The sequence below is a fragment of the Panthera tigris genome, chromosome B4 (genome assembly GCF_018350195.1).
Source record: "Panthera tigris isolate Pti1 chromosome B4, P.tigris_Pti1_mat1.1, whole genome shotgun sequence".
NCBI classification, from domain to species: Eukaryota; Metazoa; Chordata; class Mammalia; order Carnivora; family Felidae; genus Panthera; species Panthera tigris.
The window spans coordinates 6509412-6524835 of NC_056666.1; the positions used below are offsets into that span (position 1 = coordinate 6509412).

The 15424-nt window shown below is 45.7% G+C and overlaps 1 protein-coding gene across 15 annotated transcripts in view; it reads right to left on the reverse strand.

Moving 5' to 3' along the window:
- Nucleotides 1-15424, reverse strand: part of SFMBT2 (Scm like with four mbt domains 2) — a 233049-nt gene that overhangs the window by 113590 nt on the left and 104035 nt on the right. For 10 of the 15 annotated variants that reach the window (XR_006219594.1, XM_042990985.1, XM_042990988.1 and 7 more), the window contains 2 exons: nucleotides 7620-7708; nucleotides 5693-5939 (listed from right to left, as the gene is read on the reverse strand). The exons of 1 other annotated variant lie outside the window; for it this stretch is intronic. Coding sequence is in view for 13 of the 14 variants with exons in the window: in XM_042990985.1 (XP_042846919.1) it covers nucleotides 5693-5939; nucleotides 7620-7708 (336 nt within the window). In the remaining variant the exon portion in view is untranslated. Of the gene's footprint in view, nucleotides 1-5692; nucleotides 5940-7619; nucleotides 7709-13384; nucleotides 13501-15424 lie in introns of all 15 variants that reach the window. 4 more of the 15 variants (XM_042990995.1, XM_042990996.1, XM_042990997.1 and 1 more) reach the window with 3 other exon arrangements.

The following is a 15424-nucleotide window of genomic DNA, read 5'->3' on the forward strand; positions in this document are numbered from 1 at the left end:
GCGCGTTTTGCGTGGCCGCCTGGGCTAACTAATACAGAAAGCGACAACCATCTTTGGACAGAGAAATAGTTCAGAAATTTCCAGACTCAGGAAGACCAAGAAAAAAAAAATGGCTACCATAAAGGTGGCGAAGGCAAAAAAAAAAAAATACGGAAAAACATCGAGAGACAGAGATGAAAAAGGCCTCAGAAGGTTTCTTGTCCTTAGTTTCCGCAACAACATGTAAGACTCTACCTCGCTCTCCGAACATCTAGAAACACGAGAGCGGGGGGGGGGGGGGGGGGGGGCCTCTAAGAGACCACTGATCTCAACAACCTTCTCAAATTTTCTAGAAACCCGAATAGAACCACACAACTCTGATCACGGAACAAGTATCTCGAAAACGCCCACCACTTGCGGTATCTTGTCAACGCTCCACAGCACGGCAAATGTACAATGACCCCCATTTTGCAGAGGAGGAAAGTAGAGGGGCTGCCCAGGGCTCTGCAGCGAGGGACAGAAGTGCAAGAAGAAGCTGGAACTCAGACCCTGGCTCCAAGTCCATGTTCTTCCAGCTCCGCCCGCTTCTTCGAGCTGGAGCCACACGTGAACTCTTCTAGAGGAACGAAAATCACCGTGAACCCCATGGAGCCATATTCCTGCCCACGGAGTGGGTCCTGGAGCCATGCCGGGTGCTCAACAACAGATCCCATCAACAAAGAGCATCTCCCTCATCAGGGAAGTACAAATCAAAACCACACTCAGATATCACCTCACGCCAGTCAGAGTGGCCAAAATGAACAAATCAGGAGACTATAGATGCTGGAGAGGATGTGGAGAAACGAGAACCCTCTTGCACTGTTGGTGGGAATGCAAATTGGTGCAGCCACTGCGGAAAACAGTGCGGAGGTTCCTCAAAAAATTAAAAATAGATCTCCCCTATGACCCAGCAATAGCACTGCTAGGAATTTACCCAAGGGATACAGGAGTGCTGAGGCACAGGGGCACTTGGACCCCAATGTTTATAGCAGCACTCTCAACAATAGCCAAATTGTGGAAAAAGCCTAAATGTCCATCCACTGATGAACGGATAAAGAAATTGTGGTTTATATACACAATGGAGTACTACGTGGCAATGAGAAAGAATGAAATCTGGCCTTTTGTAGCAACGTGGATGGAACTGGAGAGCATGATGCTAAGTGAAATAAGCCATACAGAGAGAGACAGATGCCATATGTTTTCACTCTTAGGTGGATCCTGAGAAACTTAACAGAAGACCATGGGGGAGGGGAGGGGAAAAAAAAAAGAGGTTCCAGTGGGAGAGAGCCAAAGCATAAGAGACTCTTCAAAACTGAGAACAAACTGAGGGTTGATGGGAGGTGGGAGGGAGGGGAGGGTGGCTGATGGGTATTGAGGAGGGCACCTTTTGGGATGAGCACTGGGTGTTGTATGGAAACCAACTTGACAATAAATTTCAAAAACAACAACAACAACAACAAAGAGCATCTCTGCTTGATCTGACGCTGTTTTCAAACGCTCCCCTTACTCATCAGGGGCAAAAAGGCTAGCCCAGCTCTTGCCATTCTGGGGGAGGTCTCCCCCTCCAGATTGGCGTCCGCAGCCCCAATAATGATTTGGCTCTTGAAAGCTGGACTCGGCTGGTTCCCTCCCTCCCTAGAGACATCCCCAGCTTTTTATTCAGTCAGTTCACCGGACAAATATTCACTGAGCACCCACGATGCGCCAGGCACCGGGGACGCAGCACAGATCAGACACAGATGTTCGGTTAGAGGGGTACTGAAATGCCCTCACGACGGGACCGTCTGAACGAAGCGAGGGGACGGTCAATGCCACATCTGGAAGAATGGCCCCCCGAGGACAGGACGTGCCTAGCAAGCCTGTGGAGCACAGAGGAAGCGGAGGTGCAGGGAGAGCACTCAGAGTGCAGGGCTCCAGGGCTGCGTGGCTGGAGAAGGAGCTCGGGTCTGATCGCAGGCTGCCTTCCGTTCAGCACAGAAGGGAAGCCGCTACTGGCAGGATTTCCGGTCCTCTCCCGATAAAGCCTGAACCGCTAAGGACTTCAGGAAGTGGCTGCCCTCTTCCTCGACCCCCTGGCGTTTCATCATTTTCCGCTCCCTCACCCAGTCTTCACCGAAGCTGGATTCAACCTCCTCCGTCAGCACCCACGTGCCCCCCGGACTGCCCTGGGTGTGACACGGGGGGTGGGGGGCCTTCTTCCCCTCTTTCTGTCCTCCCCCGACCTGTCTTCTCCAGTTTGAGCCAGAGATGGAAAGACACAGGGAATGTAGCTTTCTCTCTGCTAGATGGTCTACGAGCAGCCCCCTTTCCTAGCGTTTTTGAAAACTATCCAGCCACTTTCTACTACTCCTTACTTCTGCCTTGATTTGTACTGAATGGTTGAGAAATCTCATGCCCTTTAACAAGTAAAAAGAGTTAAACTGAAGGATGAGCCATGCTTCGTGTTGGCGAAGGTGGCAGTTAGTGGGGACACAGCAAGGCAGGCGTGGAGGGGTGGGTCCGCAGGGCTTACTCTCAGGTGCACCCTGAGCATCTCTCCTCTCCCCTCCGCCCCACACCTCCAAATCCCCTTCTTAATGAACAGTCAACACTTTTCATCTAGCTAAGGGTGTCTGGCGATAAGAACCATAGCTAATATTTTTATGCAAGCCGGAGATTTTCTTCCCACCTGTATTTCCGTTAAGGAAAGAGCACTACCGTGTAAGTTTTAAGTCCCTCTGGGTCTCGAGATTGATTTCCACAAGCCCAAAGTACTGGGTTCTGTTCGCGTGTATAAGACACGGGTGCCCTACATTTATAGCAGCATTATCCACAACGGCCAAATGATGGAGGCAACCCAAGTGTCCATCAATAGGTGAACGGATAAAGAAGATGTGGTTTCTATATGCAATGGAGTCTTACTCAGCCGTAAAAAAAGGATGAGACCTTGACATTTGCAACAACATGGATGGAGCTGGACAGTATTATCCTCAGTGAAATAAGCCAGTCAGAGAAAGGCAAACACCATACGATCTCACTCATATGTGGGATTTAAGAAACAAAACAAATGAGCGGGGGGGGGGGGGGAAGGGGAGAGGCGGGGGAAGCCAAACACACTGCTGGTCACCAGAGGGGAGGCGGGTGGGGGATGGGGGAACTAGGTGATGGGGATTAAGGACGCACTTGTGATGAGCACTGGGTGATGTAGGGAATGGATGGATCACGAAACCGTACACCTGAAACTAATATTACGCTGTATGCTAACTAAGTGGAATTTAAGTAAAAACTTTAAAAAAGTAAAATAAAACTCAGCTACTATAATCGCCACCTCGCGTGTTGTTCTGCCGAATGAGGCAAGGGAACCCAGCTTTCATCTTGCATGAAGAACCTCATCTGAAGAACTAAAACCCACACTTGAGTGTCCTTTTGCCTTTTCTTTTCCTCTCCCCATACAAAACCTCTCTCGCCAACAATTTAAATGTCGAGAAAATAAACTTCTTCACAACGAAGGCCTCCTCCGAAGTCTTTAAGGACACCCACGAATTCTTCAGTGGAATGGACAATTCGTGTCCAGAAATTCACTAAGACCAGTGAACACAATTTATTCTTGTCTTATAAAGACATTAAATGATCTAAAAGAGACAGAAAGAGAGAGAGAGAGAGAGAGAGAGAGAGAGAGAGAGAGAGAGCTCTCCTGTGCAAGTATCTCCTAAGTTTCTATGGTGACACTTTCCATTATTCTTGCTTTGGAGTATGAGTCCCCAGACTTCACAGCAAAGAACACTGCACAGAACCTAAGAAGCAAGTAATAATCCTTTGCTATAAATGTTCACACTGGCAAATATAGGGATCTCCCAAAATTTATAAAGCAATTAGATACTAAGCTAAGATTTATACACCCGACTTCCCACACAAAGTAAATTTCTCCTGCCAGGTTATGAATCCCAAGGCAAATGTGAGCTTAGATCTTTTCTCAACACTGACAGGCCCTTTGTTTGTCATCAGAGTCCAAAATTACTCAGGGTATAAATGGATTTCCTGGCTGCTTCTCAAAACGTTGACAACAATAATACTAATAAAATACCATGTTATGTGTCTATATGCCTGTCAAACTCAACATAAATGCAAATACATGACATACAGAACCAGGAACTTTTTTTTTTTTTCAATTAAAGCCCTTGAGCGACAGAAGGGAGGAATGTTAACTCCTTCGCTTCACGGACTCAAGATAGGCACCGGCACCTAATATGGCAGGAAAAAAGATCTCCGGCAATTTTAATAAAATACTTGGCTCTCTGCTTCCAGTATATCTGGTGAAACGGACCAGGAGGAAAAACAGAAATTTCTGGAAGACAATAATATTTCTACCTTGTCATCTTTAATTCCATATCCAACATTTTTTTGTTCTGAGGATACCCATTAAAAAAACTGGTAAGGGGGGCGCCTGGGTGGCTCAGTCGGTTGGGCAGCCGACTTCAGCTCGGGTCATGATCTCGAGGTCCGTGAGTTCAAGCCCCGCGGTGGGCACTGTGCTGACAGCTCAGAGCCTGGAGCCTGTTTCAGAATCTGTGTCTCCCTCTCTCTGACCCTCCCCCGTTCATGCTGTGTCTCTCTCTGTCTCAAAAATAAATAAATGTTAAAAAAAAATTAAAAAAAAAACTGGTAAGGCCAGTATGGGCAGCAGGGGGAACGGGAAGAAATGGGGGGCAAGGGGCCATCGCCCTTCAAACTAGATGGCCTTGGACAAGTAGCTTACTCTCAGTCTCAAATTTTCTCTGCTGGAAAAGGAAATATTCACACCAAACATCCAGCACTTTTTTGCAATCAAAACAAATACCACACCAGATGTAAAATCACCTGGCACACACTGAACGTTCAAGAATGGTCAGTTTGTGAACAGTGAGATTCTCACCCGGTGAGGTACATATGGAAGCATAATGCACTATTTTGTCCCATTAAGTCTGCGTAAAGTCATTTGACGGTGCTTTTGAAGCGAATTAATATCCCTGATGTGCCAGGAAAAAACATATGACGATTTTCTCTTTGCCATTTCCAGGTCGGGACAGATTATATAAACAAGCATTTGGTTTGGATATTTGGATGGATGGATGGATGGATGGATGGATGGACGGACGTGGGTAGATGGATGGATGGCAAATGGGTGGGAAGCTGGGAGGGTGAAGGGATGGGTGAATGGATGGATAGGTAGGTAAATGGATGGACAGGTAGATGGACCAATGGATGGAGGGGTATGGATGAGGGGCAGGGTACAGACGAACAGAGGTGGATGAATAAACGAACGGATGAGAGGGTGAATGGGTGGGTGGGTGGGTGGATGGATGGATGGATGGATGAAGGATGGGTGGACAGAGATTTTGGAACTTACTTCCAAGACCGTCAAAATTCCTAAAGAAAAAGGGAGAATGTGACCAAGCCCCAGTCCACTGGGCCTTTCATTTGTGAACCAGGGATTCCAAAGGAACTAGATTAAACTTCACCGCAGCCTCCGCTGCTTTCCCCTCGTAAAGTATTATTACCTGAGGCCTTGAGTTCCGTTTTCTACAGAAAGTATTCTTAAGTTAAAAGGCCCAAGATGCACGTACACGGACCCGAACAAAGTCTCCAGAGGCGTATCCGGGAAAATACCACACGTTTTTCCCAAGTACTTCCCAGCAGCCTTAGCCTCGGCCCTTACCTGAAGGTGGGTCCATTCTGTACTTATTCTCTTGACACCAACCAACTGGTCGAAGTCTGTAATCCAAGTAAAACAACCACTGGTCATAGGATTCAGTGTCCTCCAATCCCACATAGCGAAGGCGTAATCTTCCTCCAACATTTTCAATCACACTAACTATCCAGTACTGAAAAGGGTTGTGAGAGTCCTGAAGTTCTATTAAGGAATCAACTGTAATGAGGTCTATAGGGCCTTTCCCTCGCAGAGGCTGTTTAAACAGAAGCAAAACTCCTTATTTTAAACTTTATGTTGAGGTTCTCATGGAAACAGATGACAGCAGAAGATAATATTTTCTCACACCATCATCCAAGCTATTGGCAGACAGTCTGGTGTTTCCCTCCTCCCCCCTCCTCTCCGCGCCCACGGCCCCGCCCCTGCCCGCTTCCCCCCCCCACACACACACTTGCACATCTCACCCAGCCCTCTGCCCGAAGACACTCGCAAGTAAACAGAACGTAACAGTTTGCGCTCTCGTTCTCACCAAACAAATCACCCTTCCCGGATTAAAGCCGGGTTTGCTCGAAATAAGCATGCTTTTAAGGAGAGTTGCACCCAATTTGCCTCGAGCTGGAAAACACGTGGTAGCGAAATGTCTACTTTTCCCATAGACAGATGTATCCGCTACGGGGCTATCACTTCGTACTGTGACCCAACAGACATTTATCTTAAACTGGCTACCACTCTAAGGATTAAGACTCTCTCATACTTGTGTGAAGAGGTGTAGATGGCATGTTTATTCCACGTTTAATGATCGGCTACATTCGACAATAATGTGAAGTTATTTCTACACCTGACCCGACAGTTAGTTTAGAGACGATATATAATTACGGCCCCGTATAAGCGACCCTCTCAGCGTAAGTTAGGACGTGAAAAGGGTGTTTGTTCAGTCAGCCGTGAGGGCAAATACATTAAAAAAAAAAAAAAAAAGAATGAACAGAGAAAGACAATTTGTCCTTCTGAAAGGGTGAAGAACCATCATTTTGATTTGTTAACCAAACAATTGAATTAAGAGCCATTAAGATAAGCAAACACATTAGGCAAAATCTTCACAAAACAACACTGGATAACTATGTATCACACAGCAGTGCTCCAAAAGTCAATGTCATTGATGAGAAGAGGGAAATTTACGGTTAACGTTAAGAGAATAATGAGTGTCAAAATCCACACCGTATTCCTTGTTATTTACTATGTGTTTCCCCGTTTGGGGCGGTGGGCGGGGGGAATTTTTCAAACAGATTTGGTAACTCAGTAATTATTTTTGACAGTGCACTGTTCCTCCTATTATATATGGTAAATATTTAAATGCTTTATCACGAAATTATTGTTAAATGAACCATCAAGGTTGCAGATTAAACTATTTTTTTCCTCAGTACCTTAAAAATACCTTAACCGCACTGAAATATTAGCCAATCCTCCCCTTGTTTTCATAAGGGGAAGCTAATTCAATTATTATGTAACACCTGTGTGTTATCATCATGAGGGTATACATCCAAGAACGGAGTAGTCAATGGAACCACTTATCGGTATACCCCAAGACTACACCAGAGCACGTATATTTAGTGGTCACCTCCATGAGATCAGTTATTCCACGGGACTTTATATTCACTAATATAGGATGGAGACTTAAATGTACAGGAGAGTGGAAAGATATCCTAATGTTATCACTGAGAGACGTGAGGCAAATTTTCCACGTATTGACTGGAACACAGGTGAAGTGTCTTGAGTGCCGTAAGATTAACCAAAGCAACTCATGAAACAAACAGGAAGTGAGGCCATTGGGGTGGAGACATCCGCACATACACATGCACCTGCCGAAGGATATATGCAAAGGCGCTCATGTAACTGTCATGCTTCAGACACAGAACAGCTGAATAGCAACAATACATACACCTTCCAGGAGGCTGGCGGGGGCCGTCCGGGAACCAGTCAAATCACGAATGAGGAATTCTGTCCAGTCTGTGTACTTCTCTTTGATTGCTGGCAAGACAAAAGAAGAAAAAAAAACAACAACAACACTTCAACACAGCAGGGGAGTGTCCGAGAAGTGTCACATCACAGCACTTCCCAGGACACGCGTGTGGTTTTCGATACTTTTCTTAATTTTAAGCACCAGGCTTCAGTTCTAAAATGAAGACAAGAAATCTGTCATCAGCGGGTGACTTCATGCCTCCGGTGGGCCTCGATTTTGCTGGGTATCCAGGGGGCTGAAGAATACGGGGCCCTGTTGTCTTAGCATGTATTCAGAAACTTCCGTGGGCAAAAAGAAGATACTGTCAAGCACAAAATTGGGGAGGTTCCAAGAAGAAAGGGATCCGTGAGGGGCAGAAGACTCAGGTGGAAAAACAGCCACGGGCTCTGAAGGACAGGAAAGGTTTTACAGGTGGAGAAGAGGAAGAAGGGATTTTTGGACTGAGAGAAGCAGCTGAGGGGAGGCACAGGGAGGGAGACGTGGAGGAGGAGGCAGCGTCCACTCCGGGGGTGGAACGGTGACACACCCCACGCGGCCGCCCAGAAAGCCAGCATGAACACTGAATAAACGGGAAGCCGCTGCATAAACTGAATCTGCAAACAGCATAAAGGCTCGGATGGAAACAGAAGAGGCTAATGGCAGAGAAACCCAAGCGGAAGCTAGTGCGGGTCTCTAAGTACCAAAGTGACGGCGCCCCAAGCAGCGGGGACCACACCCAGGACAAGGAAGGACTTGGCCGAGACATCTCTGAACAAAGGAATAGCAGACGCGGAAGTCAACAGTCAACAAGCGCTTAGAACCCAAGGCTTGAGGAACACGGCACTCCTGGCCTAGCTCCCAAATCACAGATGTCCAAAGGCTTCGCCAGGTTACGGCCACACCCAGGAGAGGCCCCGGACCTTCCCCGGGGCATCACAGGATCCACAACGCCAGGAACAGAGGGCAGCGAGCCTCAGATCCCCATCCGGCCACTCTGTGGATCCCACGGAGAGCCGGCCGGCCCCGGAGCCCGGCCGACGATACATGCGCTACTTAGCTTTCGTGAGTTGCTTGTGCTCTGCAAAGGCATGAGACAACCATTTCTTGCTCAAGGGGCGCATGGGTGGCTCAGTGGGTTGAGCGTCCGCCTTCGGCTCAGGTCATGATCTCCGCGGTCTGTGAGTTCGAGCCCCACGTCGGGCTCTGTGCTGACAGCTCGGAGCCTGGAGCCTGCTTCGGATTCTGTGTCTCCCTCTCTCTCTATCTGCCCCTCCCCAGCTCATGCTCTGTCTCTCAAAAATAAATAAACATTAAAAAAAAAGTTTAACAGTTTCTTGCTCAAACTGAAAGGAACAGAGTCATAACAGAAGGGCAACTAGGACGTAAAGGTATGGAGGGAAAAGGTTACGTCATGGCCTGAGGGGGACTCTGGACTCCGTGGCTGGCTCTGCCATCACTGGCTGTAACTTTGAGTAAGTTACCCAATGTATCTCATGGTCTTTCCTCGTCAGTATAACGGTGCTAACGACATTTCTGCTCAGGGGATGCTATAAGGAGTAATGGAGAAACGTATGTCAACAAAACATAACCTTACCAGGCACGTACCAGGCAATTAATAAATCATAGCTATTGTTTCGTTGTAAGTATATATGAAATTATTAAACACGCTCACCAAATATTTATTGCTTATCCCCACAAATTTCAGATCAAAACCATGAGCATGCTTTGCATGGCTACCATCAGGAGGGGAAAATGGCAGCACCTGCCACTTCAGTCTCTAACCTGCATCTCGGCCAGGATCCCCCACCTGCACCTGTTCATGATGGTGAGACCAAGAGAACAATCAAAGTGGAAGAATCCAGGCAAAATAAAATGGATCCAGACAAGGCTGAAAAGTCCAGCTTTAAGCCATACAGTGTCCTAACCCTGGCCCTGATTAAACAAACAACAACTCACCCATTCATCAACTTTCGCCACTAGATTTTTATCTCTAATAAAACACCATCTTCCTTATTTTATACATACACACTCATAAGGAAATGCATCCATTTGGGGCAAAACCTGTACTGTGTTCTTCTCCATCATTGGAAAGTGCAGCAATCGGGGCGGGGCGCCTGGGTGGCTCAGTCAGTTAAGCATCCGACTTCAGCTCAGCTCACGATCTCACAGTTCGTGGGTTTGAGCCCCACGTTGGGCTCTGTGCTGACAGCTTAGAGCCTGGAGCCTGCTTCACATTCTGTGTCTCCCTCTCTTTCTCTCTCCACCCCTCCCCTGCTCACACGCTGTCTCTCTTTCCCTCAAAAATAAATAAATGTTAACAAAAAAAAGGGCAACAATCATTTTTCAATGCTATACCCATTTCTAACTTAGCCCCTTGCTATATACAAAATGGGTTGTGTCCCCCCAAATTCATATTGAATCCCAACACCCAAGATGACTGTGTTAGAAGGTAGGACCCTCAGGAGGTAACTGGGTTTAGAATAGGATTAGTGCCCTTATAAATGAGAACCCAAGAGTTTCCTGGCCCCTCCCACCACGTGAAATCACTACAAAAGGCACCAACTATGAACCAAGAAGTAGAATCTGTTGCCGGCTTATCTGGATCTTCCAGCATCCAGAACCGTGAGAAATACATTTCTGTTGTCTATAAGCCACCCACTGGGTGGTATTTTTGTTACAGCAGCCTGCATGGATGGAGACAGCCCTCCTACACGCCTGCAGTTACCGACAAGACCAGCGAGCAGTGGCGTACGAGACAAACGGATTAAAAATTGTATTCACCTTATGCTTTACAAAGCCCTTTAACTTACTCTGTATCTTTCGATCATCATAACAAGGCTCTGAGGAGGATGTTCTTAAACTTTTTCCCAAGTTCACAGAAAAAACAAACGTCAGAGTCAACCTCAAGCTCAAGCACGCAGATGCCAATCTTACTAGGAATCTTTCCGTGAGACTCTGTGATGCTCAAAGCTTGTGCACAGGGATAGGTCAGTACTCTAAATTGCAGGCGTGATAAGAGATAATATGCAAATGACTGTCTAAACAAAAGTTTCGAGATCAGGACAATATACAAACGCACGCGGTCAAGATGTATTTCGTATTTCCTTACAAAAGAAGGACAAGAAGCGTAGTTGAGTGAAAAATGGTCCTGTACTTGACAGAATTTATGTCCGTATCCACTACGAGAAGAAAGTGCAGTTTTTCATGTAAGGGTTGATTCTGACTTCCACACAATCAAAGTTAACATTTCAGTTAAAATGTTTTAAATATGCCATCACTCTATGAAGACATCATAAGAGGCTGAAATTTAAGGGGGCTGAGTCACCACAAGAGAACACTAGGGACGGCTCTGAAATTTACACCTTGTGAACCGTCTACTCCAGAAGCCCTACGACTAGCCATTAATGTTTCTACACGAGGCTCCGAAGCAATCTTTTATGCACCATGGAACATCCGGACAAATTACTCTCCGTGAAAAATGTATCTTAGCTGTAAAGATACGCCGACAATTTTTTATTAAAAAGCAGTAAGGAAACAGTTCTCAGGAATATCGTTACTTTTCGAAGAAAACCTGTTTCGGTCAACACTTAGTTCTCCAAATTCTAAATGCTCCAATGGAAAATCTATTCCAGAAAATACTGCCATATATAAAAACACTATGCATACCCGGCTACAATTCTCAGTCAATAGATTTATTTTAAGTAATCTTCAAGTCCGTTAAATTCTAGTACAATAAAAACGGCCCAGAAATTCGTTAGAATTCATTGCAATAGAAATTGATCTGTATTTTCCTATGTGTCCATGTAAGTTTCTAATTAGAAATTTTAAGACTGTAAAAGACTTGCATATTTTCATTTCCTACAGAACATCTCTCTGCGAAGACTCAAAATCAACTAGCATGGACGTAAGAACAATCTTTCTCAAACGGAATAACGAATTTCTGGCCCCGTGGTCATTACCTTTTCCTTCAGATGCCCTACACCTTAAAGTTCACAAAACCTACAACCTGCCCCACACCCAATGACATCAAATGCGGACTCTACGGAGAGAAAGAAATGATTAATAAAGTAGGTGGATCAAAGTCTGTCCACAACACTGGAATCATTTCCCCACGTTTTTTAACTTACACAGAGACACTCCTAAAAGTTCATAAGAAGACGCTTTATTCATTAGAAGACTAACATCAGGATCTTTTGACAACCTTCTCATGAACGTGTATTCAAGATTCTATTCAGTTTTAATATTATATAAACTTAGTATATATAAAATATATATACATATACGTATATACGTGTGCGTATATACACACACACATATATTACCCAACGCTGCTTTTTTAAAAATCCAAGTTACACCTCATGTTAACACCTCGCTTTGGGGAGGAACCCACATCTCACTGAAGGAAACAACCATGAACATGAGTTTCAGAAAAAGAAAACACGTGCGCACACGCGCACGGACATCTTTTGTGAAGACATTTAGAGACCGCCCCAGATCCCAAAACGGCGAGTTCCAAATAGGGACATCTGGCCAGCTCAGTCGGTAGACCATATGACTCTTGATCTCTGGGTCGTGAGTTCAAGCCCCACATTGGGTGTAGAGACTACGTTAAAAAAAAAAAAAAAGGTTCCAAATAAAAGGCAGAATGATTACCATCATTTTTTTTCCCCAGGATTTGGGAAAACACCACACGTGTTGGACTCCCAGGCCCATCAAGCACATGTAAACAGAGAGAATTCAATGATCCATGACTCCTCGAGGAAGCTGCCTGTTGTGGACACTGGCTTGTGGGTACAAGCTGCCCATTCAGGCAGATGCTGCGCACTGAGACCCAGGCGGAAGTCAGATGGACACGCCTCACCTTTTCGTCCGTGTCACCAGCTTCAACACACAGGTCCACGGAGAAGGCAGACCGGCTACTGTCCTACCTTTCCGCTCCCCGGAAAGATGAAAATAACTACCAAGGAGCAGCAGGGCCGCATTCACTCAAATATCCTCCTTTGTCTTAGGGTTTAAACACACACAGGCTTTTTTTGTTCTTTCTGGCAATTTTCTCCGTTCGCTTTTAACCAAAGCTTCTTTGGATTTCTTTCGTCGGCCATACTTATAATTTGCAATGGCTCTGTCCTGCTCTTTGACCGTTCCCTTCTTGCAGAGCTTTTCTTGGTTTTTGCCCTTTTCAAACACTCTCGATACAGTAATGAGAGGATTTTCTCCTCCTGTATACCCTGCAACCTCTGATGCGGGGGTGTTCTGTTGTTTCCTTTTCTCCCTCCTTCTCTCCATCAGAGGTTCTCCTGGAGTGCCTGCTGGCCCCTGGTCACGCATCACCCTTACACCGTAGACCACACAAAACCCTGCAGGTGAGATTTTGTCCCGGAGCAGGGGCTTCTGACTCCGAGTGGGTGTTGCGTATCTCCCGTCGTTGAAGCAAACCCCCAAACTAGCCTCTCTGGTTCCCCCCAGACACTTCTGTCCGTTTCTCCAGAGATGAGCCTAGGGGACAGACACGGATTCTGGTCCTCGGGTGTCCCACCAGGGTGGGGACGTAGAGCCTGGGAAGTGTTCTGACTGCAGACACCCCATTACACCTGGTGAGTCCCAGCCCCACCCAGCACTGCAGGGACTCCGAGGGCCCCCCGCCAAGGATGTCCAGGGTGGTGGCAGCCCCCACCGAGTTTTGGCCGTCACCAAGCCTTCATCACCTTTCGAGCTGCTAGGAACATTCTGAAATTTCTTTTCTGCACCGGTCTCTCTTCCAATCCTTTCTGTTGTGGGTTTATGCATTTTTTATTCCTTTACTATCATTTTAATGGGGTCTCTGGAGGAAGAAGAGAGAAATAAGGGTGTTCAATCCACAGAAACTCCAGGCTCACAACAGAACTGGGGCTTCACAATAAGATGTCAGGCGCCGCCTTGGACTTATCAGGAAACTGTTCTTTAATGTTGACTTCACTAAGGCAAGGAGGCAACAGCGGATCTTGAATTATGAATGGAAGCGCCTCTACTTACTATTAAGAGTAAAAGACTATAAAGTTCTTTCCCTTGGAGGTTTTTAAAGGGAAGAATCCACATTAATTTTGCATAAAGGGTTAAATTAAATTGTTCCCACAACCAGAAGAATAGATTAAAATGACTCCACAGGTCAACAGGATTGATCGGCTCCTACCGTGTTCAACGGACCACATTACATACACCTGGGCTTCGAACATGCGGATAAAAGTATTCCTGTCTTCAGAAATAAACACGACGTAGATGAAGACATAACTCGTGAAAAATATCAAAACGTTATCTTTACACACACACACACACACACACACACACACACACACACATTCTTTGGTACTCGCCATCTATGGGTAGGAGGAAAAGTTTCAATTCAACCTTCCAGGGCTCTTTCAGTTGTATAAATATAGTTGAACAATTACAAAATGGAATATCCTTATTTTGCTCTGAAGATCAGGATTTCACAAAGACATAATCTAAGAGCTGTTGGAAGAAACCAACAAGAGAGTCATGACTGTAGGTCGAAGTAGAAACCACGAGTGGTACAAGGCTCAGAATATTCTACATAATTAAAACATGGAACATTTAGGCCATGAAAATCATTAAAGCCTTGGTCAGTATTGGGGCGCCTGGATGACTCAGCCAGGTAAGCGTCTGACTTGGGCTCAGGTCATGACCTCACGATTCGTGGTTCGAGCCCCGCATCGGGCTCCGTGCTGACAGCTTCGAGCCTGGAGCCTGCTTCGGGTTCTGTGTCTCCCTCTCTCTCTCTCTGTCCTTCCCCAGCTCGCACTCTCTCTCTCAAAAATAAACATTAAAAAAACATTAAAAAAAAAAAAACTTGGCCAGTATTTATGCAGACTCTTAACAAGAAAGGTCTTTGCTACTTAACATTCTACACGTTGCTCAGAATTTTCCTCAATATTGGGAATGAGAGCAGGAGAGCTCCTCTGTGTTGAAATTAGCTTATTACGGGGTCATATGTGACTTCATGGGAGCTACTCCACTGGGCAGCTGTAAGCATTTAATGAGAAAAAGCTTCCTTGCAGTTACGACTCTGGTGGCACAGTATCAGCCCTGGGGAAAAGGGAAGTATTCTTTGATAATGCTGTCCATCATTCCCTCTTTAATGCATTAAAATGTTTATATAACATACTATGTTTTCCTCTAGAAAAACGTATATGAAACATCTCAAAATGGTGGGGTTTTTGTTTTGTTTTGTTTTGTTTTTTGAGCTAGACCGGGGGTGCAAATGGGGGAGGGGCAGAGGGAGAGAGGAGAGAGAAAGAGAGAGAGAGAGAGAGAGAGAGAGAGAGAGAGAGAGAGAGAGAGAATATCCCATGTGTGGGGCCCAATCCCACAACCCTGGGATCATGACCTGAGCCAAAATCAAGAGTCGATGCTCCACTGACTGAGCCACACAGGCGCCCCTCCAAATGATGTTTTAATTACACATGAACAGATTTCTGGCAATCCAAATTTAACTTTTAATAAACCTGCACATCAGATCATGGATATAAAATGACAACCATGGGGAAAAAAAAAAAAAGACACATGGTTGCTATTTTATTAATTTCAAACATTATCATTAGAATAAAATCTTTCTTCCGGAGCGTGATGATACTTTTTAGCCTTCTCATCCCTTCATTGCCTCTCCCCACGTTGGATATTAACGCTAATTCATGCTAACGATCGCATCTTCCAACACTGACAAAGTGGTACCGGAGAAGAGAATCAAA